This window comes from Sebastes umbrosus, chromosome 3, assembly GCF_015220745.1.
Source record: "Sebastes umbrosus isolate fSebUmb1 chromosome 3, fSebUmb1.pri, whole genome shotgun sequence".
Taxonomy (NCBI): domain Eukaryota; kingdom Metazoa; phylum Chordata; class Actinopteri; order Perciformes; family Sebastidae; genus Sebastes; species Sebastes umbrosus.
In genome coordinates, this window is record NC_051271.1 from 38,234,284 (window position 1) to 38,256,065 (window position 21,782).

Below are 21,782 nucleotides of genomic sequence, written 5' to 3' on the forward strand. Positions count from 1 at the left end.
GTAACACGTTCTAACATGTTGTAAAATTGAACACGTTTTGAACACAAACAAAAAGGCTTTCTTAGGTTTAGACATCAAAACTAAAACTTCTTTAGGTTTAGGCAACAAAACAACTGTTATGTTTAGGCAATAAATCTACAACTTATTTAGGTTTAGGCAAAAAACAGGTTTAGGCAACAAAACTACAACTTAGTTATGTTTGGGTAACAAAACTACAACTTCTTTAGGTTTAGGCAAAAAAACTACAGCTTTTTTAGGTTTAGGCAACAAAACTAAAACTTCTTTAGGTTTAGGCAACAAAACAACTGTTAGGTTTAGGCAATAAATCTACAACTTCTTAAGATTTAGGCAAAAAACAAGTTTAGGCAACAAAACTACAACTTCTTTAGGTTTAGGCAACAAAACTACAACTTTAGGTTTAGGCAACAAAACTACAACTTCTTTAGGTTTAGGCAACAAAACTATAACTACATCAGGTTTAGGCAACAAACCTACAACTTCTTTAGGTTTAGGCAACAAAAAACTACAACTTCTTTGGGTTTAGGCAACAAAACTATAACTTCTTTAGGTTTAGGCAACAAAACTACAACATCTCTAGGTTTAGGCAACAAAAAACTAACACTTCTTTAGGTTTAGGCAACACTATTACAACTTATTTAGGTCTAGGCAACAAAAAACTACAACTGCTTTGGGTTTAGTCAACAAAAAACTACAACTTCTTTAGGTTTAGGCAACAAAACTACAAATTCTTTAGGTTTAGGCAACAAAACTACAACTTTAGGTTTAAGCAACAAAATTAAAACTTCTTTAGGTTGAGGCAAAAAAAAAACTTAGTTAAGTTTAGGGAAAAACATTGTGTTTTGGGTTAATATACCTATGAACACAAAGACAACTATACGTTGTTGGCTTCACACGGTCTCCTGGGTGAAAACCCTGTGTTTTATGTCCCATCCATCTTTTTGTCCCCGACCTTCACCCTTTATGGAGTTTAACACCATCTGTACTACAGCACCTGACGTCCGCTTCTGCTCCTGTCATAATTACTACGGTCGCTAGAGGTCGCTGTCGTGTTTGTTTATACCTTCTTTCAGTGATCTGTCATGTGAATAGATGATAAAACCGACTAGTGGGCAATGCATAGTAGGCCCCTATTGACCCACATCTATGGAACTTATAGCGACTGATAACGCCTAGTCATTGCTTGTAAGTGTAAATTACAAATACATCCTCCCATGTTGTTATTACATATCATTAATGCAATGTTTTTGTCATTAAAATGCATGCCAGGTTGACAAAGTGCTGTATCTGGTAATGACTGTGGACAGGCCGTCTGTTAATGCACACACATTGATTCAGCTCACCATTACATAACAACAGTGCAATTTGTTAAATGGAAGTTACTGCTGCAGGTGCAATCGTGTGCAGTAAGGGCTCGACTTTAAAAAAAAGCGACCTCTCTTTTCAGTTAGAGGCTTTTGAAAAACATCTTGAGTCATACAAAGAGTCTTTTCAAAAGCATCTTTGCTCTTGTGCCCACCAGTAGCTCCTTTTGTCCTTCCTGTCTTTCTTTCTGAGGGTAACTTGGAACTCCATTTAGTGTTATTAGCACTCAAGGTAAGTAAAGTTTCTAGTTTGAGGGCAAACACTTAAACAAATGAACCACTGATGTAGAAGTCTAGGTCTGCTCTCTATTATAGAGGAGGTATTCTTCGTAATCCCAATTCAGTACTTAACATCTTGCCTCTAAACTGTTGAATCACAATTAGCATGAATCACTCTGCTCAGGTTTACTATCTATACTTTCCTCTATTTTCTACTTCAGTACATGAACTTCAGGCCTTTGTCTACTTGTCTGTTGAGGACACCGTGGTCACGTCTAGTCTACAATTAAAACTTACACATGGTGGGTATTTACAGGCTGATATCAGTCATTTTAGACTCATTTTACTACCTTTAGGCCAAAAATGAAAGAAAGAAACAAGTAAAGCATTCAGTATTTCCCCAACAAAATTGTATTGCAGAGTGGAGAAGACTTAGAAAAAGCATTTAGACCTTTGTGTCGGCAAATATGTTTTTTACAGAAAATATAGATGTACAGTATAGATGGATAGATGGATAGATGGATAGATAGATAGAGGGAACATGTAGATATTACCTTCTTTACTTTCTGGGTTTCCTCTATCAGCCTGTAGACTGCTTTTAATGCAAAGAATGCTGGCCAAATTTTTTCCGGGAGAATCCAACAATTGTGACGTCATGTGAGCTCGCGATTGCCTTTATTTTCAGCTCCGCTACAGGGCTAACAGCGTGCAACCACAGCTAACATTCGGTTAGAAATGGAGTCCCCTAACGCCAACAAACCACCAGCCCCCCCACCACAACTCAGACTCCAACACAAACTCCCGCCAGTCTTGCAAAACAGGAATGTGACTGACGTCGGAGGAAAACTAGTGTTGTGGGAGTGTGTGTGCACGTGGGAAGTGAGTGGTGAAGCAAGAGAGAAAGAGCAGCAGCGTGTGTTTGAGATAACGAGCGAGCAGCGGAGCAGAAGAGCGTTAGTTTAGCTCTGAGAATATCTAGGGAATGTTCAGTGGAAGTTTCCTGCTGCTGAGTGGAGTGACGGGGATTAAACTCTGGAGCGAGTAACGTTGGCGACTCCGGTTTAGGAGACCAAAACTACGGTGTCTCCCCTGTTCCTTCTGACCACGGTCGGGAGGCTGAAGCAGGAAAAGTTAACACTAGGATCAACATCGGCCGGTCCTTCGATTCATGGAGAGACCTTCGTCTGGTCAGCTAACATTACTGCCCAGCATGTGATATATAGAGTGATATTGTGCTTATAGCTGTTAATGTTGCTAACGTTAATCAACATCATGTCTGATAATCACGTTCAGTCTCGTGTGTGTCACTTCACTGATTTTGACCGATGCTCGTTCATGTCTACGTAGTGCTAGCACAAGCGCGAGCAACAGGACGCTGACAGTTGTTGACTTATCAGGCCACAGGTGTCACAGTTAACAAGCAATTTCTGATTCTTACAGAGAATCCCCTAAAGAAAAAAATGTGCAAAATCGTGGTCACAGTATTCACTCCACTCAGAGGCCATCCTTACCATAATAACTTTACTGTAGCAACGGAAGTCCGACGGCGGGTACCACGGTTTTACACTCTGCGGCTCACGTTACCTTAGTTTCGTAAGCGTGTCGGAGAACTACGGTGGCCTTCAGGTAACGTAAAAACACTAAAGTCTCTATCTAAAGCCAGAGTTTGGTTTGTCCGTTCTGGGCTACTGTAGAAACATGGCGAAGCAACATGGTGGACTCTGTGAAGAGGACCCACTCCCTATGTAGATATGAAGGGCTCATTCTAAGCTAAAGATTTCCCCTGCGGTGACAATGATTGGCTCAACGACACGATACGCGATATTATTGCCTTTTTCTTTTTTTGGGGGGAAAATTACTTAATTCATACTGATTTTAGTGCTATTAAATTATGCACAAGTGCTTGTTCAGCACTTGTTACCAAACATGTAGGATGTGACGGTTGGTCTTTGTGTTATTTATCCCACCCTCCTCCATTGTGATTGGACGACTGGGTAAAAAGTGACGAGCGCAGCTTTAAATCCAAAGTTGAACATTTTTCAACTCTCAGCAATCAGAAAAAAATACCAAACGTGCAGCGCTCAGTGCAGAATAGACACTCATCACCTCGTCAGGCTGCTACAACCCTATTGTACACTAATGAAAACATAGTTAAGAACATTATATTCCATGCCTGCTAATAGATCCCCCTGGAATGTTACACACTGGCCCTTTAACTGCAATTTTGTTGATAAAAAAAGATTTTTGTCTGAGGATTGTCCAGTTTCTTACCAGAATGAGGAGACAGTAGGAGGAGAAGTCCTGATGAGCCGGGATGGTTGAGAACACAGAGAGCACCAGGCAGCTGAACACCAAGACGAACCTGAACACAACAACAGGAAAACAAAGGAGAGAATCATAAATGCGACATAAATGCACACAACATTGGATTCAAACAGGATGACATCAACAGTCTGACCTCTGGAAGAACCACACTGACCAGCAGATCAAATCTCAAATTCCAAAACATCATTTCCACTGGTCACAAATATGCTGTTGATCATAGAAATGTGCACTAAAGTGGAATTGTCCGCTGTATTTTCCTCTGTGACAAGCTCTTGAACCCATTCTGGCACCGAAGGGAGAGCAGAACACGAACAACCTGGCAGCACAATCACAGAACTTATTTCCTCTCTGCAGTGAACCGTGAGGCCGACTATTATTCAATTTCCTGAGATATCAAGTTAATCATGCTTGTTTGTGTAACACGATTTGCAAGAAACAAGCAGTGAAACTGCGGCTATTGGAAAACAAGCAGCATCCGACCATTTCCACACTCCGACTGTCGCTCCCTCCGCCAGGAAACCGTTAGCCTGCCATCTTTATAACCATAACATGGCTTTTTTTCCATCACATAGATCTTCCAAAAACACGTCGTTGTCTGAAAAAGGAGCGTGGGGGTTTAGAGTTACGGTGGCTCTTGATGCTAAACAGTGAGAGCACATCTGTGTTTTATCATCTCAGATCTCCTCTTAAGCCTGCTGGAGAAAGACCGGTTGACATGCTGTGTATGCTGTTTCAAGGAGAGGCTTTAGCAGAGCAGTCATGTCCTGCTTTATGTTTTAGTACAGTTACACATTAATAAGTCAAACTGCAGACGTTTCGCTAAGCTCGAACCTTTATGCAGCTAAATTTGTGAAAAATGTTCACTTCAAAATGGGGAACTTCACTCTCAACTGGCAACTGGTGTCACGGTAGTATGGAATGGTATGTGTGGCAGAAAGATCAGTTATGTTATGTGCAAAGCCAGTGGTAACGGAATGGGAACGGTGGAGCTCATCAAAAATAATGAGCCGTCTGGGTGGTACTGTACCTCCACCAGTCACTTTAATAGAACTGTCTGTATATTTTCAGTTCATCACAGAGATCCATCAGCCCCCAGACAAACTTATATTTACCTCCGCCAAGGCCAAAGGCCTAGGAAGGAGGTTATGTTTTCACCGGCGTTGGTTTGTTTGTTTGTTTGTCCGTTAGCACGATTAATCTGCGATGGATTTGAATGATATTTTTTGGAGGGGTGGGGTGTAGCGAATGAACAACCCATTAGATGTTGGTGGCGATCCAGGAATCTTTGTAAGGATTCCGATCAGCCAGAACATTAAAACCTCTGCGTATAACTCATGCGCAGTGTAACTGATAACGCGTTGATGACGCATGACCCCGCCTCTTTCCTTCAGAGAGAGAGAGACAGAGAGAGAGAGCGGTAGACTCTGCATTTTTACACATTAAAGCTGAAGTAGGCAAGATTGGAGCAAATATGATTAAAAAAGTTATTTTTATAAAACGGTCGCTATATCGGGACAGAAGTACGTGAAACAGTTAACTTGAAAAAAATCATGTCCCGCTGTGTCCGCCGGTGTCCTCTGGCGCTCCTAAAGGCATCGGCAAGATTTCACAGACCGGAGGAAAACAAGCAGTCAGAGCTGATCTGAGGTCTGCTGTCCATCTGCCGTCTATGAGAGCCGGCTGTTAATCACTCGGCAAACTAGGCAGCGCTGATCAAATATGAATCAATATTCTGTTACGTTAATGCCTATTTCTCTCCTCAAATGTTTTCAGAAACATCTTGTAATGCACGGTTTAGCTTTAAAATGAGAACAGAACATTGACATGTGACACCTTTTTAAGTTGATATGGCGAACTTGTTAGCAAACAGTTGCTTGTTGAACCACACATCCAGAAGTCACAGAGCAACATATTCATTTAGAGTCTGTCCACCTGATGAATGGAAGTCTGGGATGTCAATATTCTCTCTCTTTTAGCTCTGTTTTTGGTCTCAACCAACTCCTGAGGGAAATATCCGTCTCGCTAAATGCTCCACTCTGTTTCAGCTAGTCGCTAACTATTCACCAGCTAGTCGCTAACTGTTTGAAAGACTTCCTTTCAACTCTGTGAGTTGAAAGGAAGTCTTTCAAACTTGAAAATCGGGGGGTCATCAGGATTACATCTAGTGTTCGAAAGGCGCCTGTGTGAACATGGTGGGTGTGCAGAGTGGGTCAGTGTCCTATAGCTACAGTACAGTACAGGACTGTGCTGTTCTGACCCCAGTCGGGCCCTCTTCGACATCCAGAGAGCCAAAATGGAGGTCAAAATTTTCCACAGCCATGAGGATGGTTATGTCATTATTTCTCGACCCATACGTTCTCCTCTTGCTCTGTCACATTGCTCAGAGAGCTGCCGGAGGTTTCGGAGTGAAATATAAAGCATTAAGTATCAAAAGTTTGAGGTTTGCTCTGTTGACATTTCCAAAGATTTGAATAATGTGGTTTTGATTGGAGGAAAACATCTAGTGACAAGCATTGTGGTGCTGTCATCCGAAAAGCAAGCTCCTTGTCACCGGCACACCTACGCCTCTCGCACTTACAAGGTTGTCAGACCGAAAATTACAGAGTGACAATCAACTCCCTTCATCCATGTGTTTCCATTTTGAATATATTTACTTTTAAAAGGGGCTGGAGCATTACTGAAAAGCACCCTGACAGCATCATTAAGCTCTCAACGCAGTTCACTAATTAATCCAACAAACCAGTGTTCTCAGCCAGCCTTGGTCCCTGTGTGTCATGATGCCCGGCCGCTCACAGGCGGCAGAATTAATCTGGAGTGTCTCGCTCTGCACTCCCAGCAGAGTGATCGCTCTTAACCTTCCAAACAGCTGCGGCTGAAAATTAAGCTGGCTTACACACACACACTAACGCACCCTCGCAACAGCAGAGCGTAGAGACATCTGTCCTTCCACCCACTCACCCGATCACCTCTTCCACCCCTCCTCCACTCCCAGCACCACTGAACAAGTGCTAAGTGCTGCAGCTCTAATTTGCATAATTTGATTTATTTGTTTGGAAAATGGGTCGTAGTTGTAAGACTAATGTCCAATACACATCATCATTTCAAATTCGATCGGTGGATAAAAACAGATATACGGCCACTCTGTGTACAGAGGGGTGTCAAGAGGTGGCACAGAGTGACAAATAGCAGCTATTTATTAAAAAATGTTCATATTCGAATATTTCAAGTAGGGCCGTCAAAGTTAACACGATAATGACGTGTTAACGCAAATTAGTTTTAACACCACTAATTTCTTTAACGCATTAACGCAACTTGCAATTGTTAGGTTGTAACAGGCTCAGTTTAATAGCTAGAGTGAAGGTACTGGTATCATATGAAACTAGAAAACCTAATGAATCCATTGGTACCAACCATGTCATACTAGCCACGAAGAAAGCTAAATAACGCTCCAAACTCACGCTAAAATTTGGCGAGGAAAAACTGGAATGACTATTTTCAAAGGGGTTCCTTGACCTCTGACCTCCAGATGTGTGAATGTAAATGGGTTCTATGGGTACCCACGAGTCTCCCCTTTACAGACATGCCCACTTTATGATAATCACATGCAGTTTGGGGCAAGTCATAGTCAAGTCAGCACACTGACACACTGACAGCTGTTGTTGCCTGTTGGGCTGCAGTTTGACATGTTATGAATTGAGCATATTGTTTTATGTTAAATGCAGTACCTGTGAGGGATTCTGGACAATATTTGTCATTGTTTTGTGTTGTTCATTGATTTCCAATAATACATTTATACATACATTTGCATAAAGCAGCATATTTGTCCACTCCCATGTTGATAAGAATATTAAATACTTGACAAATCTCCCTTTAAGGTACATTTTGAACAGATAAAAAAATGTGTGATTAATTTGTGATTAATCACAATTAACTATGGACAATCATGCTATTAATCGCAATCGAATATTTTGATCAAATGACGACCCTAATTCGAAAATTTCAAGTTGTTTCCAGTTTCACAATCCGCACTTGTCTGTGTTAGGTATGGATTTGACTTGTGTCTTTTTTATTTCTACAATGAACGAAGATAAATTTACACACCATTGAAAGAGAAAATCAATGCGACCTCTAGACCCCCAGACGGACAAAGTGTAACGTGTAAGGAACCATTCCTCTTGTTCTGTTGACTGCTGGTTTTGTGTTAAGGGGGTCACTGAGCACTAACAGACTAGTTATGCTGTGATGATCAGATCTGATTGGGTGTCTTATGTCAGGTGGTTACAGAAGAAGCTTTAACACTACATGACCTGTAGATATGTTCTATGATGCTCTCCATGGTCCTGAAACCAAATTCTCTTCTTCTCTTATTCTTGATTCATCATTAAGTTTTTGCTTTCACAAGACTCCATCATGGTATTTCATTTGGGTTGATATGAAAGCAGAGATTTCATTTGCTCAGTCTTTAGCTAATAAGTATATTTTCCGATTACCCTGGCATTTAAACTGAGTGGTGTCTCTGTTCCAAACCACATTATAACATTTATTTTAAACATAATTAACACTTGAAATGATGAAGGCACTTGCAAATGACAAGGTAGAACAAAATGTAAATATGGCTGTCGCAATAACCAGAATATTGCAATACCACGCTATTTCAAGTCAACAGCAGGGGATGGCAACACATTTTTTTTATTTTTAAATTCCTTGCAATGGGAGCACCATGGCAGCAGCGTGATGAAGTGTTCTGCGCTGAATGCTGCATGTTTGGTGTTTTTTTCTGGTTGCCAAGATCATCAGGACAAAAGTCCAGTTTGTCCAATACTTAGTTTATGACCAAATACCATCAAAACTGATATTTCCATCACCCTCAGTTGTACTTTGTATGTATTACTATTTAGCAATATTTAGCATACCCTAAACTAAGATGGTGATGGTGTAAAAATTATAATCCAATCCTATCCAAATGTATTTATAAAGCACATTTAAAAACAAGAAAGTTGACCAAAGTGCTTTACAATTAATCATAAAAACATAAAAACAACACAATAAAACACTCAGACCAATTTAAAACCAACAGGATATTAAAATAATAAAGACCAAACGGAAAGGAAAAAGGATTAAAAAAAGGCAACTCTCATGCGGAACCAAAAACACAGGAATAAAAGTGTGTTTTGAGGTTCAAGTTAAAAACAGGCAGTGCGGGGGACAGCCCAACATGTGGAGGCAGAGCGTTCCAGAGCGTTCCAGAGCGTTCCAGAGCGTTCCAGAGCGTTGGAGCTGCAACTGAAAAGGCTCGGTCACCCCTGAGCTTTAACGTTGACCTTGTGACAGTCAGAAACAACTGCTCAGTGGATCTGAGAGTCCTTGATAAGAGATGTGATTTTAAAAGGTCTGAGAGATACGTTGGAGCTTGCCCATTCAACTATTTATATGTTAATAATAAAATCTTGAAATCAATCCTAAAACGCACAGGGAGCCAGTGAAGAGAAGCCAGAATAGAGGAGATCACGTTTACGAGTACCGGTTAAAAGACGAGCTGCCGCGTTCTGAACAAGCTGCAGGCGAGACAAAGAGGCTAGACCAGAGGTCAGCAACCTTTACTATCAAAAGAGACATTTTAGGCAAAAAGAAAAATCTGTCTGGAGCCGCTAAACATTTGAGCATTGTGATGAAGGTAACACAGTTTATGGTCTTAGTATATAGTATATAAGTCTAATGCAGTGAGGGCTAAAGAGCAATTGTACTACGGAGTATAAGGGCCACATTGAGGCAAAAAAAATTGGAGATTTCCAGAATAAAGTCTTAATATTACGAGAATAAAGTTATAACTTTACATGAAAAAAAGAAAATAACACATAAAATTACTACTTTATAATATTCTGTCTTTATTCTCATAATATTCTGACTTTTTTTCTCGTAAACCTATGACTTTATTCTCAGAATATTATAACTTTATTCTCAAAATCTCAGATTTATTTTTTGTCCTCAATGTGGCCCTAATACTCCGTCGTACCGTCGTACCAAAGACCTGCAACAATGATAAATAAAAATGAAAATGTAAACAAAAAACAGTTATTCATTTCCATTTTTATAAATCCACAGGGAGCCACTGGAGAGGAGCTAAAGAGACGCATGAGGCTCCAGAGCCGCAGGTTGCTGACCCCTGGGCTAGGCTAACACCAATGTAAAGGGCATCATTAATTGCTCAACATCAGCATTTTAGCATACTGATGTTAGCATTTAGCTCAAATCACAGACTCACAGTGCCGCTAGCATGGCTGTAGACTCTGTCTTGTTTGTTGATTGACTAATCCATTAATAGACTTGTGCTAAAACATTAAAGTGTTTAAGAACAAATTCACTTTTAAACTTGTTCAAATGAGCATGTAGTACTGTATGGAGCACGGAGTTTGTCTTAGACCATGTCATTAGATACATGTCAGAGTTCATCGTCTGGTGAGGGCGTCACTGTAGATTGCTGTTCTCAAATGCCACAGCTGGGGTGTGTCACGTTAATGTCAGCTCTGCTTTATCCCTAGTAACTTTATGAGGAGACAATGATTCACAGGGAAACCTAAAACCTAATAAAAGACTTGCTCAGGGTCATAAAAGTGGCGTCCATCAGCCTTCTGGAAATCTGTCTGTCTTGTTAGTACATTTGAGGAGTGTCTCTGCTATCCTTTACTTGTCCAGGATCTGTATATATTGTATTATTAGATTATTGAACAGCTTTTACATACAATTTCTCTTATGAGCGTCAAGTTATCTTCAAGTTTTTAGCTTTAGATTTCAAGTCTGAGGTCTTTTTGGACGTTTAAAACACTTTCAAATGCTGGTAGATTACCTCAAAAATACAGAGAAGTTCAACTTGAATCATCTTGAAGAAACCGCATTTTCTCTCTGTAAATAAGCAACATGGCCATCAGAGGTTGGCTAGTAGAGAGAGTGAAACGTCATCCATAAAAACGTCATCAACACAGTTACCCACAGTAGGCTGTCTGCCTCCTTTTATGGTGACTGTGACCCAGAGCTGTGACCTTCCCCCCTTGGGGTCATGCAGTTACATTCCTCCACACAGCCAGCCGTGCATTTCACCTCTCAAAGCATTCTTTACATTCAGCCTGACAAAGTGTTGGTCTTCTCCAACGGCGACGGGCCCTCTCAGTGTACTCAGCACATTTCAGAGGCGTACGTGGCGGAGGAGTAGATTTAAGAGACGTGTCATACACTGTTAGATTGTTATCACTTGTTTACAGTTCTTCTCAGTTGCTTTGGCTCATTTTTTGAAAGTTTTAACTTTTCTCTAAAGTGCAATTGTCACAACTGTTTTATGGGACATCACAACACTATTGCGTGTCTGCAAAAGGTCGTAACTCTCCCAAAACACTTCATTCATGCTTTTAAACCGGTTACTGTGTCAGTAAATTGGCCAATGCCACCAAAATGAAAAGTTGTTTTGTCGTTGTGTGAGCCGTACTGGTCAAAATGTTTAGGTGTTTTTTTCACCTCGGCAGTCAACCCTGGAAATGTGTCTTTTATAATAATCTCTATTTTGTTGACACTGACCGCTGACTATACTACACAAGAATGTGAGTTTTGTCCAGCTGAAGGCTGTTGTGTATCGCACTGAGCTGTTTAGATTCCCAAGTTTACTGGGAAAAGTCAATACTGTAGGCTACAAGACTGTATACACAGAAACAGGAGATGTGCGTTTACAGTAATTGTATTTGTGTAGCAATGTGTTACATGTACTGTAAAAAGAAAACTCACCTTTGAGCTTTCATGTAAAGTCATATACAGTGAACAGTAATGTAAAGCGAATGAAGTCCAAACTTTATAAAGTCAATACTGTAATACACAGAAAGAGGAGATGTACATGTGCGTTCATACATTTAAAGGGACTGTTTGTAAGAATCAGAAATGTCTTGTTAACAGCAACACCTGTGGCCGTTAAGTCAACGAAAGTCAGCGTCCTGTTGCTCGCGCTTGCTCACTCTACATATACATGCTCAAAACAGTGAGGCGACACACGTCAGCTTAAACCACAATATCACTCTATGCCCTTGTTCAGACCTGGTAGTAACATGCGTCCTCAGTGATCTGATCTGACCTTTAATGTGAAGTCATATACAGTGAACAGTGAAACCCTGCAACAGTGAAAGAACCTGCTGTAGTTCAGTAAAAAAACAACTACCTGTACCTCCTCACAGTGCGTAGCATTATGTCATAGATATTTATGATATTCATGTATGTCTGACAGATTTTGATATTTGAATGGATGGTTTAGAAGTTGTGAAGAGGACGATAATTTCAGTGAGAATCAACTCATCAGTTTTGATCATTGAGACGTGTGCAAGCGGTTGTTGTGCAAATTGTAGACTATTGTACTTGTTCTTTTGCACACGTGCCAAAACATGTGCAATTTGCTTGAGTGAATGAGAAGTTCTAATCTGCTGTGAACAACAAACTAATTGTTCAGAGGGTTCAAGCTTATTGTTTCGAAAATTAAATTGAGCCAAAGCGAATGAGAAAAACTGTAAATACTGCAATTACATTCCCCGTCTTTACACTCTCACTCACATAAGCACAAACACTCAGCGTGGGTGTGCATGTGTTCCGTGCATCAGCCGCTACGTGTTATAAGCCACAGTGCTGCTGACAGTGAGCCGGGGAAATGAGTGTGACTGTAAAGCTCAGAGGACACTGCCATGAGACCCAAGACGATAGAACAATTTCCTAAATGCATCTTTGCTCTTTGAAAGGCTGAGCCAGGGATGCACTTTGTATTTTGTCAAGCTGTTTGGGGGTGGGGGGGTGTCATTGTGTTTCTCCTTCCCCATTACGCTGATGTTATGCATCTCAGTCTGCAAGAGGCATTGAAAGAGAGAGCAGAATGAGCAGAATGTGTTTGGGAGATTAGACGAGTGCAAATGAACTTGCAAAGTTGGCTCAAAGAGGGACTGGGAGCGAGGATTTTCATGACATCTCCCTATTGGATACGGTGAGGTGTTTAGGAGGAGTCCTGTGGGTTTGTTTGTTGGCGTGTGAGGCTTTTTTTGCTGTGCACAGTGTTCAGGAGAATGACACAATTTCGATAACACAAGCAACACACAGTATACTGTGGAAATAATGCCCGCAGAGTCGGATCTGTTGGTTGCTCTGTGTGTCCACATAACAGAAAGCATGGCACAAGGATTTTCAAACGGTTGTGGCTCCATTAAGAATAACAAACACATACACCATAACTTGAAAATACATATTTTCAATGACGTCCTGTTTTGTGGTAGGGCTGCTGTGCTGTTTATGTTTGGGTTAAGGAAAGGAAGTTCTCTCCACCACAATGAAATATTTGGAAAAGATTGCAAAGTCAACACATGACAGGCATCTTGGTGACTGCCAAGATTTTCAATTACAATTGTTTTGCTCATCTTCTACTTTGTGGACATCCTTTTCACGTCATTAAATTTGATTCTTTTGTTGTTTGACTTTTGTGCGTGCACACAGTCTGAACCTCTGCGTGTTTTAAGAGTAACTAGGCACAGGGTTGTTATTTCCATTTCATCCATGATGCTTGCCAATGCTCTCAGTGCTGCTGCTCGGTTAAGTTTACCTCCACTGACACGTTCTGCCATCACTGGATGAGGGAAAGACTACGAGGAGGGTTTGGCTGTGATAAGATTTGCTTCTCTCTGACTGGGGGCGTCACTACAGCTTTATGTGTTTCCAGAGGTGAGAGTCTTCCCGGGATAACTAAACAGTGCAAAACAGTAAGCTCGCTTCACAATGAGGATAAAGGCTCTTGTAGCAAGCAAACTGCCACCGTGCCCAGCAGCAGCAGCAGCAGCAGCAGCAGCAACACTGACTCATAACATTTTCAACCCAAACAGAGACAATGAACAGCTTTCACTGTTTCACAAGTTTTGTTGTTAAACCTGCTGTTAGCAGGAACAATGACTTTAGTAATCTAATGTCTCTGTTCCTTTTCATGGTTATTGTTATGATGTCAAACACAGGTCAAACAGCCCCAAGTGCGATTGTTGGAGGTCGTGGCTAGACTGGACACTAGCTTTGTCGAGACTGCAAATTTCTCACAAGAGTTTGAGAGACAGCTGGAAGCTAGCGTACGACCGTTTGAGAAACAGCTGGAAGCCAGAGTACAAGAGTTTTAGAGACAGCTGGAAGCTAGCTTACAAATGTTTGAGAAACAGCTGGAAGCTAGCGTAGGAGAGTTTGAGAGACAGCTGGAAGCCAGCGTACAAATGTTTTAGATACAGCTGGAAGCTAGGGTATGAGAATTTTAGAGACCGTTGGAAGCTAGCGTACAAGAGTTTGAGAGACAGCTGGAAGCTAGCGTACGAGAGTTTGAGAGACAACTGGAAGCTAGCATACGAGAGTTTGAGAGACAGCTGGAAGCTAGCGTACGAGAGTTTGAGAGACAATTGGAAGCTAGCGTACGAGAGTTTGAGAGACAGATGGAAGCTAGCGTACGAGAGTTTGAGAGACAACTGGAAGCTAGCGTATGAGAGTTTGAGAGACAGCTGGAAGCTAGCATACGAGAGTTTGAGAGACAACTGGAACCTAGCGTATTAAAGTTTGAGAGACAGCTGGAAGCTAGTGTACGAGAGTTTGAGAGACAGCTGGAAGCTAATGTACGAGAGTTTGAGAGACAGCTGGAAGCTAGCGTACGAGAGTTTGAGAGACAGCTGGAAGCTAGCATACGAGAGTTTGAGAGACAGCTGGAAGCTAGTGATGAAAGTTTGAGAGACAGCTGGAAGCTAGCGTACGAGAGTTTGAGAGACAGCTGGAAGCTAGTGTACGAGAGTTTGAGAGACAGCTGGAAGCTAGTGTACGAGAGTTTGAGAGACAGCTGGAAGCTAGCATACAAGAGTTTGAGAGACAGCTGAATATTTGGGGATACAAGTTAACGCAAACGAACAAAGTCATGCATTGTTACTGTGATTAGTAACTGTAATGTCATTTCTGCATTTCACATTTGAATCCCTTACTAGTTGTTACTGAAAAAGGTAATTTCATTAAGCGATGTATTATTGCTAAACAGTGAATGATAACACAGTATTTATAGATTGATTAAAGAGTCCCAGGAAGTGCTGTGAATACAGGATGAGTGTGAATGGTATATTATGATGATGTAGCTGTAGCACTACTGAAGAGCACGGTTTCAAGTTTAATGATGTGCTGTGAAATGTCATGATGTCATGTTAAATGCAAGTACATTATGCACAGTTTTTTCCTGCTTCAGCCTGCTGCTAGAGGTACCTGTCAGCATCTTTTTATGCCCTTACATCCTCCTCCCCCATAAAACATGAAAACTTTTAATGCTAGGTTCAAGTGGTGCAGATTCTGTTGGCTTCAGGCGTTGATCCCCTTCATTTAGTTCAATTTAATGTCCCAAATATATGGATCTCTGTACAGGGAAGGCAGCAATGGCTGACGTTCAGTTCTTTCTTAATAATACAACAGGAAGCATCTGGAACTACAAAGACTGAAAATACGCAATCATTAGTTCATTTTCATTATCCAGTATTTTTCAGGATTTTTACGATTCAGTTTGCAGTATGATTAAAGGTCCCATATTGTAAAAAGTGAGATTTTCATGTCTTTTACATTATATTGCAGGTTTAAGTGCGATATAAATACTGTTATACTATCAAAACGCTCAATATACGGAGAAATACACACAGCTCGTATTCAGGAATTGCGCGTTTTAAACAAGCCGTTAGGATTTCTGTCCATTTGTGATGTCACAAATATACAATATTTAGAGCATTACACAGTTTTAAACATAAACATTATAAATGTGTCCCAGTTTATTTCCTGTTGCAGTGTATGTAAATAACATCAGCTGACAGGAAGTAAACATGGACCCAAGCTGTTTCCTAGCAACGCAATTCCGTTGCAAATCCATTGAAATGCACTAAAACGGAGCATTTCAGACAGAGGGTAAATACAGGTATATTCAAGCAGACAACATGAGGAAAATACAGTTTATTTTAACATTACAGCATGTAAACATATTCTAGTAGAAACATACAATACAAGTATGAACCTGAAAATGAGAACGATATGGGACCTTCTGTGATCAAACGTGTAACATTTATATTTGTGCTCTTCCTGACAAGATGATGACTGTGTTAAAGTGGTACTGTAGGTTGAGACCAAAAAGCCTCACAGCGAAGCTTGCTTTCGAACAGCAGTTAAATGAAATACTTTAAATATCACACATCACATCATGTCCTGATGTCCCAGGGAGATGCACTCAGGGACACAGTGTGTACTGTGCAATTTTTTTTTTCTATTTCAGCTCATAATGCACAGTCTGAGATTTTTTTTTAGAAGTATCTAGAAATATATTGCAACTGCAGACATCCAGTTTAAACCGCAATGGAATGTGTTGCACGGTTTACCTTGCTATAATTTTGATACCTGAATGTTGCCTTAGTTGGTGTTATATTGTATAACCACTTACTCCGTCATCTTACCTCATTTCCTAGTGAGCCCCAAAAAGATAATTAGTGCAAAAAGCAGATGGACAGGGTGCATCATCCTGTAATGCTTCCCCAATCACAGCAGCACATAGAGGTAGAGTTATCTACACAGCTGGGCAGAATATCGTAGCCAGAAAAGAAACACAAGAGGAAAGCAAGAGCAGCCTGTGTAAACGACACGCACATAATCCTCTGTGCTGTGGATTGATATTTTATTACAAAAAAACAGAATGTGAAGACCCTACGAGGAGATAAAACCACAGAGACCACCCACGGTGCGCAGCTATTTCACACTCGTCCGTCATTTTGAACGCAGCAAAGAGACCGTGATGAAAATTCAGCAAAAAACTGCCATGAAGTGTATAATGAAAAGTTAAGGGCCTTTAACATGCTTGGTGGAAAAGAAAGAGAAATACATCTGGATAAAACCACAAGTGTGCAAACCCGTAAAAACAGCCTCACTCCAGTTTAATGTGTCCTGTTCTCTCATGTTGAGGCACATAAAGAGGCTGTGCAAATTAAAACTCCATCAGCAGAGCTGTAGGAGGACTTGTAATGGAAAGTAAAGGGGAGGAAGTGAACAATTCTGACTCCATAAATGAGCCAGACCCTGATTGGAAAGCCTCCCACTTTTCATGACACGATATAGTTGTGATGATGCTTATTTAAAGGTATAATATGCAACAGTTCTGCTCTAAAAACAGAACTTTTTTTATATATTGTATATTTTGTTGAGATGTGTGCTTACATTATCCCCAACTGTTTCCAACAATGTTCAAACCCAGAGAAATCTGTCATTTTATTCAAGGTAACAGTGCGTTTCATTTGGTTCAATGGCGCCATATCCTCTTTACCCCATCTAGTGTGAACTTCCGGGGAAGCACCAAAGGATATGTCAGACAGTAAATCATACACTCAGCAACAGTAATACAGCATTCTTTCTTTAATTGGATGCCATTTTGCAACACAGTTATCCAGTAGAGACCTAATTTATTGATATGATATTTCAATCATCATTTCATTCAGATTTCATCGACTTAGCTTACTAAGTGGCTCATGCCAGCCACCAAGCTATTTTGCTAACTTTATAATGTTACAACAAAGTTAAAAAGCTCAAACTTATTTTTAGTATGATTGTTTTAACCATGGATAACAGCGCTGGGCTACCCCACAACTGAATTCACAAACCGTTCTTACTCTGAACTCGTCAAACACCACCGTTTGGTAAGTGTCCCTCGGCATCGGAAACCGACACACGGTATGTGACGAACCGGGCTTTCAACTTACTCCAATGTAAACAAACCTGTGGCGATATTCGACGGTCAGGGCAAGTGACGTAGTATTAGTAGCGTCGGAGTCCGTTCAGGGCGGGAGGGAGGGGAGTTTGATGGGTCAAACAAACACAAGACTTTCAACCAGGAGACCGCTGTTCGTGCTCCCTGTGAAACTAAAAATAATGTTGATTTATTTTGTCACGTCAGCCTTTAGTCACGTGACTCGTCGGTATCCTCAGCCCTGTGAGTCACGTGAGTCACTAGTCAGTGAAGTTAACTTTAAACACGACCGTTTCCTAACCCTAACTAAGGGGTTGAGTTGCCTAAACCTAACTTCCTGTGAGAACGGAAGTTTATTTTGAAAGGACACTATGCATGTAACGAGCGCATATTGGCACGTCGTCCCTGGTCAGCCCAAAAGCAACGGAATAGGGGTAACGCCCGGGACACACAAGGAACGTCAGGAGGGCGTGCCGTGGTGGCTGCGTGATTCACGTGTCAGGTGTTCACACCAGCTGTGGTTTCAGCTGTGTTTCTGCTGCTGCAGCTGCTGTTGTCAGCCCTTTCTTTCTACATAGAGTTTGCCTTTTAATGGCCATTTCATTTCATTATAAATATCATTTATATTTATTTTAGACAAAGAAAGGTTAAGAAACTTGTGGTAATATGTAAATAATAGTAATAATCCACAATTAAAACTCCGTACTATATTCATTCATGGAGCTCTCCAAGTTACTGAATGTTCTAGAACACTGTCTGGTACATATTTCAGAATAAAAGCCTCCTGTTAACAAATGAAGGAATTCTGTCCACAGAAAAAATACTTGAGGGCTTTTATTTCAAAATGAAAGCAGGAAGTGTTGATTTAAAAATAAGTCTTTACTTTTTTTCATCTCCGTAACATATTCTACAGATAGAGACATGTAAACTGTAGTAATGTTGCTGATATGATGTCAATATACATTCAATAGATCACTTTCATTGTCTGTTGCTGTAAAACTTGCACGGCACGCGTCAAAAATAGGCAAGACCTCGAATCTCTAGAAGAGACTCAGCTGAGTCTCTTCTGCTGAGTCCAGCATGAGACGTGCGGGCAGTGTGGCTGCTCGAACCTGTTAACAAGGACGCCGAAATAAAAAACAACAGGTAACGCAGCTGCCACGCGCTGCTGACGTTCCTGGTATGTTCCGGGCTTAAGCGGTGGTATTTGACGAGATGGGAGTGAGAACGTGTTGGAATTCACCATATAACGTTAACTACAGTAGCTGTATGGGTAGTCAACTCATCTAATGGTAAGTTAGCAAGTCAACGTTACATTAGCTAACTTTAATAACGGCTATTTCATTAGAATGAAATCACGTGATTAAACGTGAATGATCCCACGCTACTTCATGACATCATCAAAGTCTGTCTTTTGCAATTGTTTTGATCGAGAGACCCCGAGTGGCAGAAATTAGATGCTGTGCGTTTAAAACTAGTGAACCGAAAATAAAGTAACACAGTCAAACACAGCAGTTTGTGAAGTAGTCACGAAATTTTATATATTTGATTCGTGTACATAGACACAAATTCCCTCTTTCGTATATGTTGTTGAAAGTCGTGCTGAGCGTGACTTTCAACATATTTTTCTTGCGTTTTCCTACGAATGTCCAGGAACATGTGTCAATTTCCGCTCCAGTCTTTTCAAAATAAAACTACTCAGTTAGGTTTAGGAAGAGATCGACTTGGTTATTAGAGTTAGGCTGCAAAACTACTTAGTTATGTTTAGGAAAAGATCTTGGTTTGGGTTAAAATAACTCCGGAAGTGTCGTAACTTAAATACGGTAGTTAGGTGACAAATAAATTAACTTTAACTTGTGGTTCACAGCAACTTACTGGTGAAAGTCCTGTGTTTTTTGATCCACCCATCCACCCCGACCTCCTCCCTACGCGGCGTTCGCCGCTCTCTATACTTCCCAGTTCACTATAACGTGGATTACATACGAATTGATTTCGTGCCGACCATCACGAAAAAAGTGTGAGATCTGTCTATGTACATGAATCAATACATTCAATTTTTTGACTATTTCACGAACTGCTGTGCGACTGGGCTGAATAAAGGACATAGAGTTACAGTCATGGAAAACCGACACTCAGTGGAATAATTCTCTGAAACTGTAATTAATGATTATTTTCATGTATTGGTTTATATTAATTGTTTAGTCTATAAAATGTAAAGAATGTAAAGAAAATGCTTTATTGAAGTTCCCAGAGGCCAAGCTGACAAAATGAGAAGAAAGAGCGAAGCCTATTTGAGAGGCTAGAACCTGCAAACGTTTGATAAATAGATGACTTACACAACACAATCAATTATGAAAATAGATGTTGGTTTTGGTTGTTTGATCGGTGTAATGTTGGCAGTGACTGTTTGAACATCTGCTTCAATAACTAACATGTGACTGATATGTGGTTGTTTACACCCACTTTAAAAGAGCCACCTGTTTTTGTGCACAGACACACTTTCACATCTGGGGTCTAACCAGAACACATTTCAGAGTCACAGACCGCCTCCTACCGCACAGATTCCCATCTGGTAACTTCACAGGGACAATCTTCAAATCACAGTGAATATTTCATGTGCTGGACTGAAACAGAGACGTTTCGGTGTCTTGACAGGCAGCATCTTGGAACAGTGTTTGGCAAACATGCTGAAACTGATGTAATTATTGTGCGAAAGCGCTCATGTAGAGAGCCACAGTGATTGTTGTGAATGTCAGTGGTGTTGTCACATTGTCTAATTAGGTGTGTTTCCATCCACCTGTTTTTATACGCATTTTCAATTTGCGCATAAAAAACCCCTGAAAGGAAACGCAGAAGATTCATGTCATATTTCCATTGACTTTTTTACACTGTTTTTCTCCATTTGAGGTTCGACTGGCGCTCTTTTAATTAGGTCATCTTGTTGCGTCCTCTTCTTCTGCAACTGTATAATGGTTTTCCGACTGGAGAATGGGGCCACCTACTGCTTATCTCCATGTACCAACTCCTAATTATCACGGCAGTGGATGGGAACAAGCACTCATTCGCACTTTCTTTTGCAGATTGCTTTTTTTTTTTTTTTAAAGGTCCCATATTGTAAAAAGTGACATTTTCATGTCTTTTACATTATAAAGCAGGTTTAAGTGCTATATAAATACTGTTAAACTATCAAAACGCTCAGTATGCGGAGAAATACACACAGCCCGTATTCCGAAATTGTGTGTTTGAAACAAGCCGTCAGGATTTCTGTCCATTTATGATGTCACAAATATACAATATTTAGACCATTACACGGTTTTAAATGTAAACATTCTAAATGTGTCCCAGTTTATTTCCTGTTGCAGTGTATATAAATAACATCAGCTGACAGGAAGTAAACATGGACCCAAACTGTTGCCTAGCAACGCAATTCCATTGCAATTCCATTGCAATTCCATTAAAATCCACTAAAATGGAGCGTTTCAGATAGAGGGTGAATACAGGTATATTCAGGCAGACAGTACGAGGAAAATAATGTGTTTTTGGAACATTACAGCATGTAAACATGTTCTAGTAGAAACACAAAATACAAGTATGAACCTGAAAATGAGCACGATATGGGACCTTTAATTTGGTTAAAATGTATTATTATTACCCAGCTTCAGAAGAATCACAATCAAGAAACCCTGCTTCCAATTAAGACTGAGGTGACAAAAAAACGCCCTTTAGGACGAGACTGGCATGCCGATTCATCCTCACTACTTTAATTTGAGCATCTCACACACACCGCTCCCATTATCTCTGTTATGAGAGAGGATATTATCTGAAGCAGTCATTGTCAGGGATTGATCTGTGTCATTTGCAAGCATTGATCCTATTCCACAGTTGCAGGTGTCCACAGTGACTTTCTCGTACGGTCTTGTGTGCTTAGTCCAGTGGCGTCCCACTTTTCAGCGACTCTCTCCATCGATCAACACCAGAGAGGAAATAGTCTACTTTCTCCAGCCACTCACGGGTCAATACATGGACCTTTTGGGCACTTCTACCTCCCCTCTCTCTCTAGACAAACAAGTATAAAT

The 21,782-nt window shown here is 40.6% G+C and overlaps 1 protein-coding gene and 1 long non-coding RNA gene across 4 annotated transcripts in view; one reads left to right on the forward strand and one right to left on the reverse strand.

The window, feature by feature from the left end:
- kcnq5b (potassium voltage-gated channel, KQT-like subfamily, member 5b) overlaps positions 1 to 21,782 on the reverse strand; it is a 161,284-nt gene that overhangs the window by 40,222 nt on the left and 99,280 nt on the right. For all 3 annotated transcript variants that reach the window (XM_037764360.1, XM_037764363.1, XM_037764361.1), the window contains exon 2: positions 3,873 to 3,963. In XM_037764360.1, the coding sequence (XP_037620288.1) occupies positions 3,873 to 3,963 (91 nt within the window). The remainder of the gene's footprint in view (positions 1 to 3,872; positions 3,964 to 21,782) is intronic.
- Positions 9,118 to 10,264, forward strand: LOC119485082. Its single transcript, XR_005206183.1, has 2 exons — positions 9,118 to 9,600; positions 10,029 to 10,264. It is a non-coding gene; the product is annotated as an uncharacterized LOC119485082 (long non-coding RNA).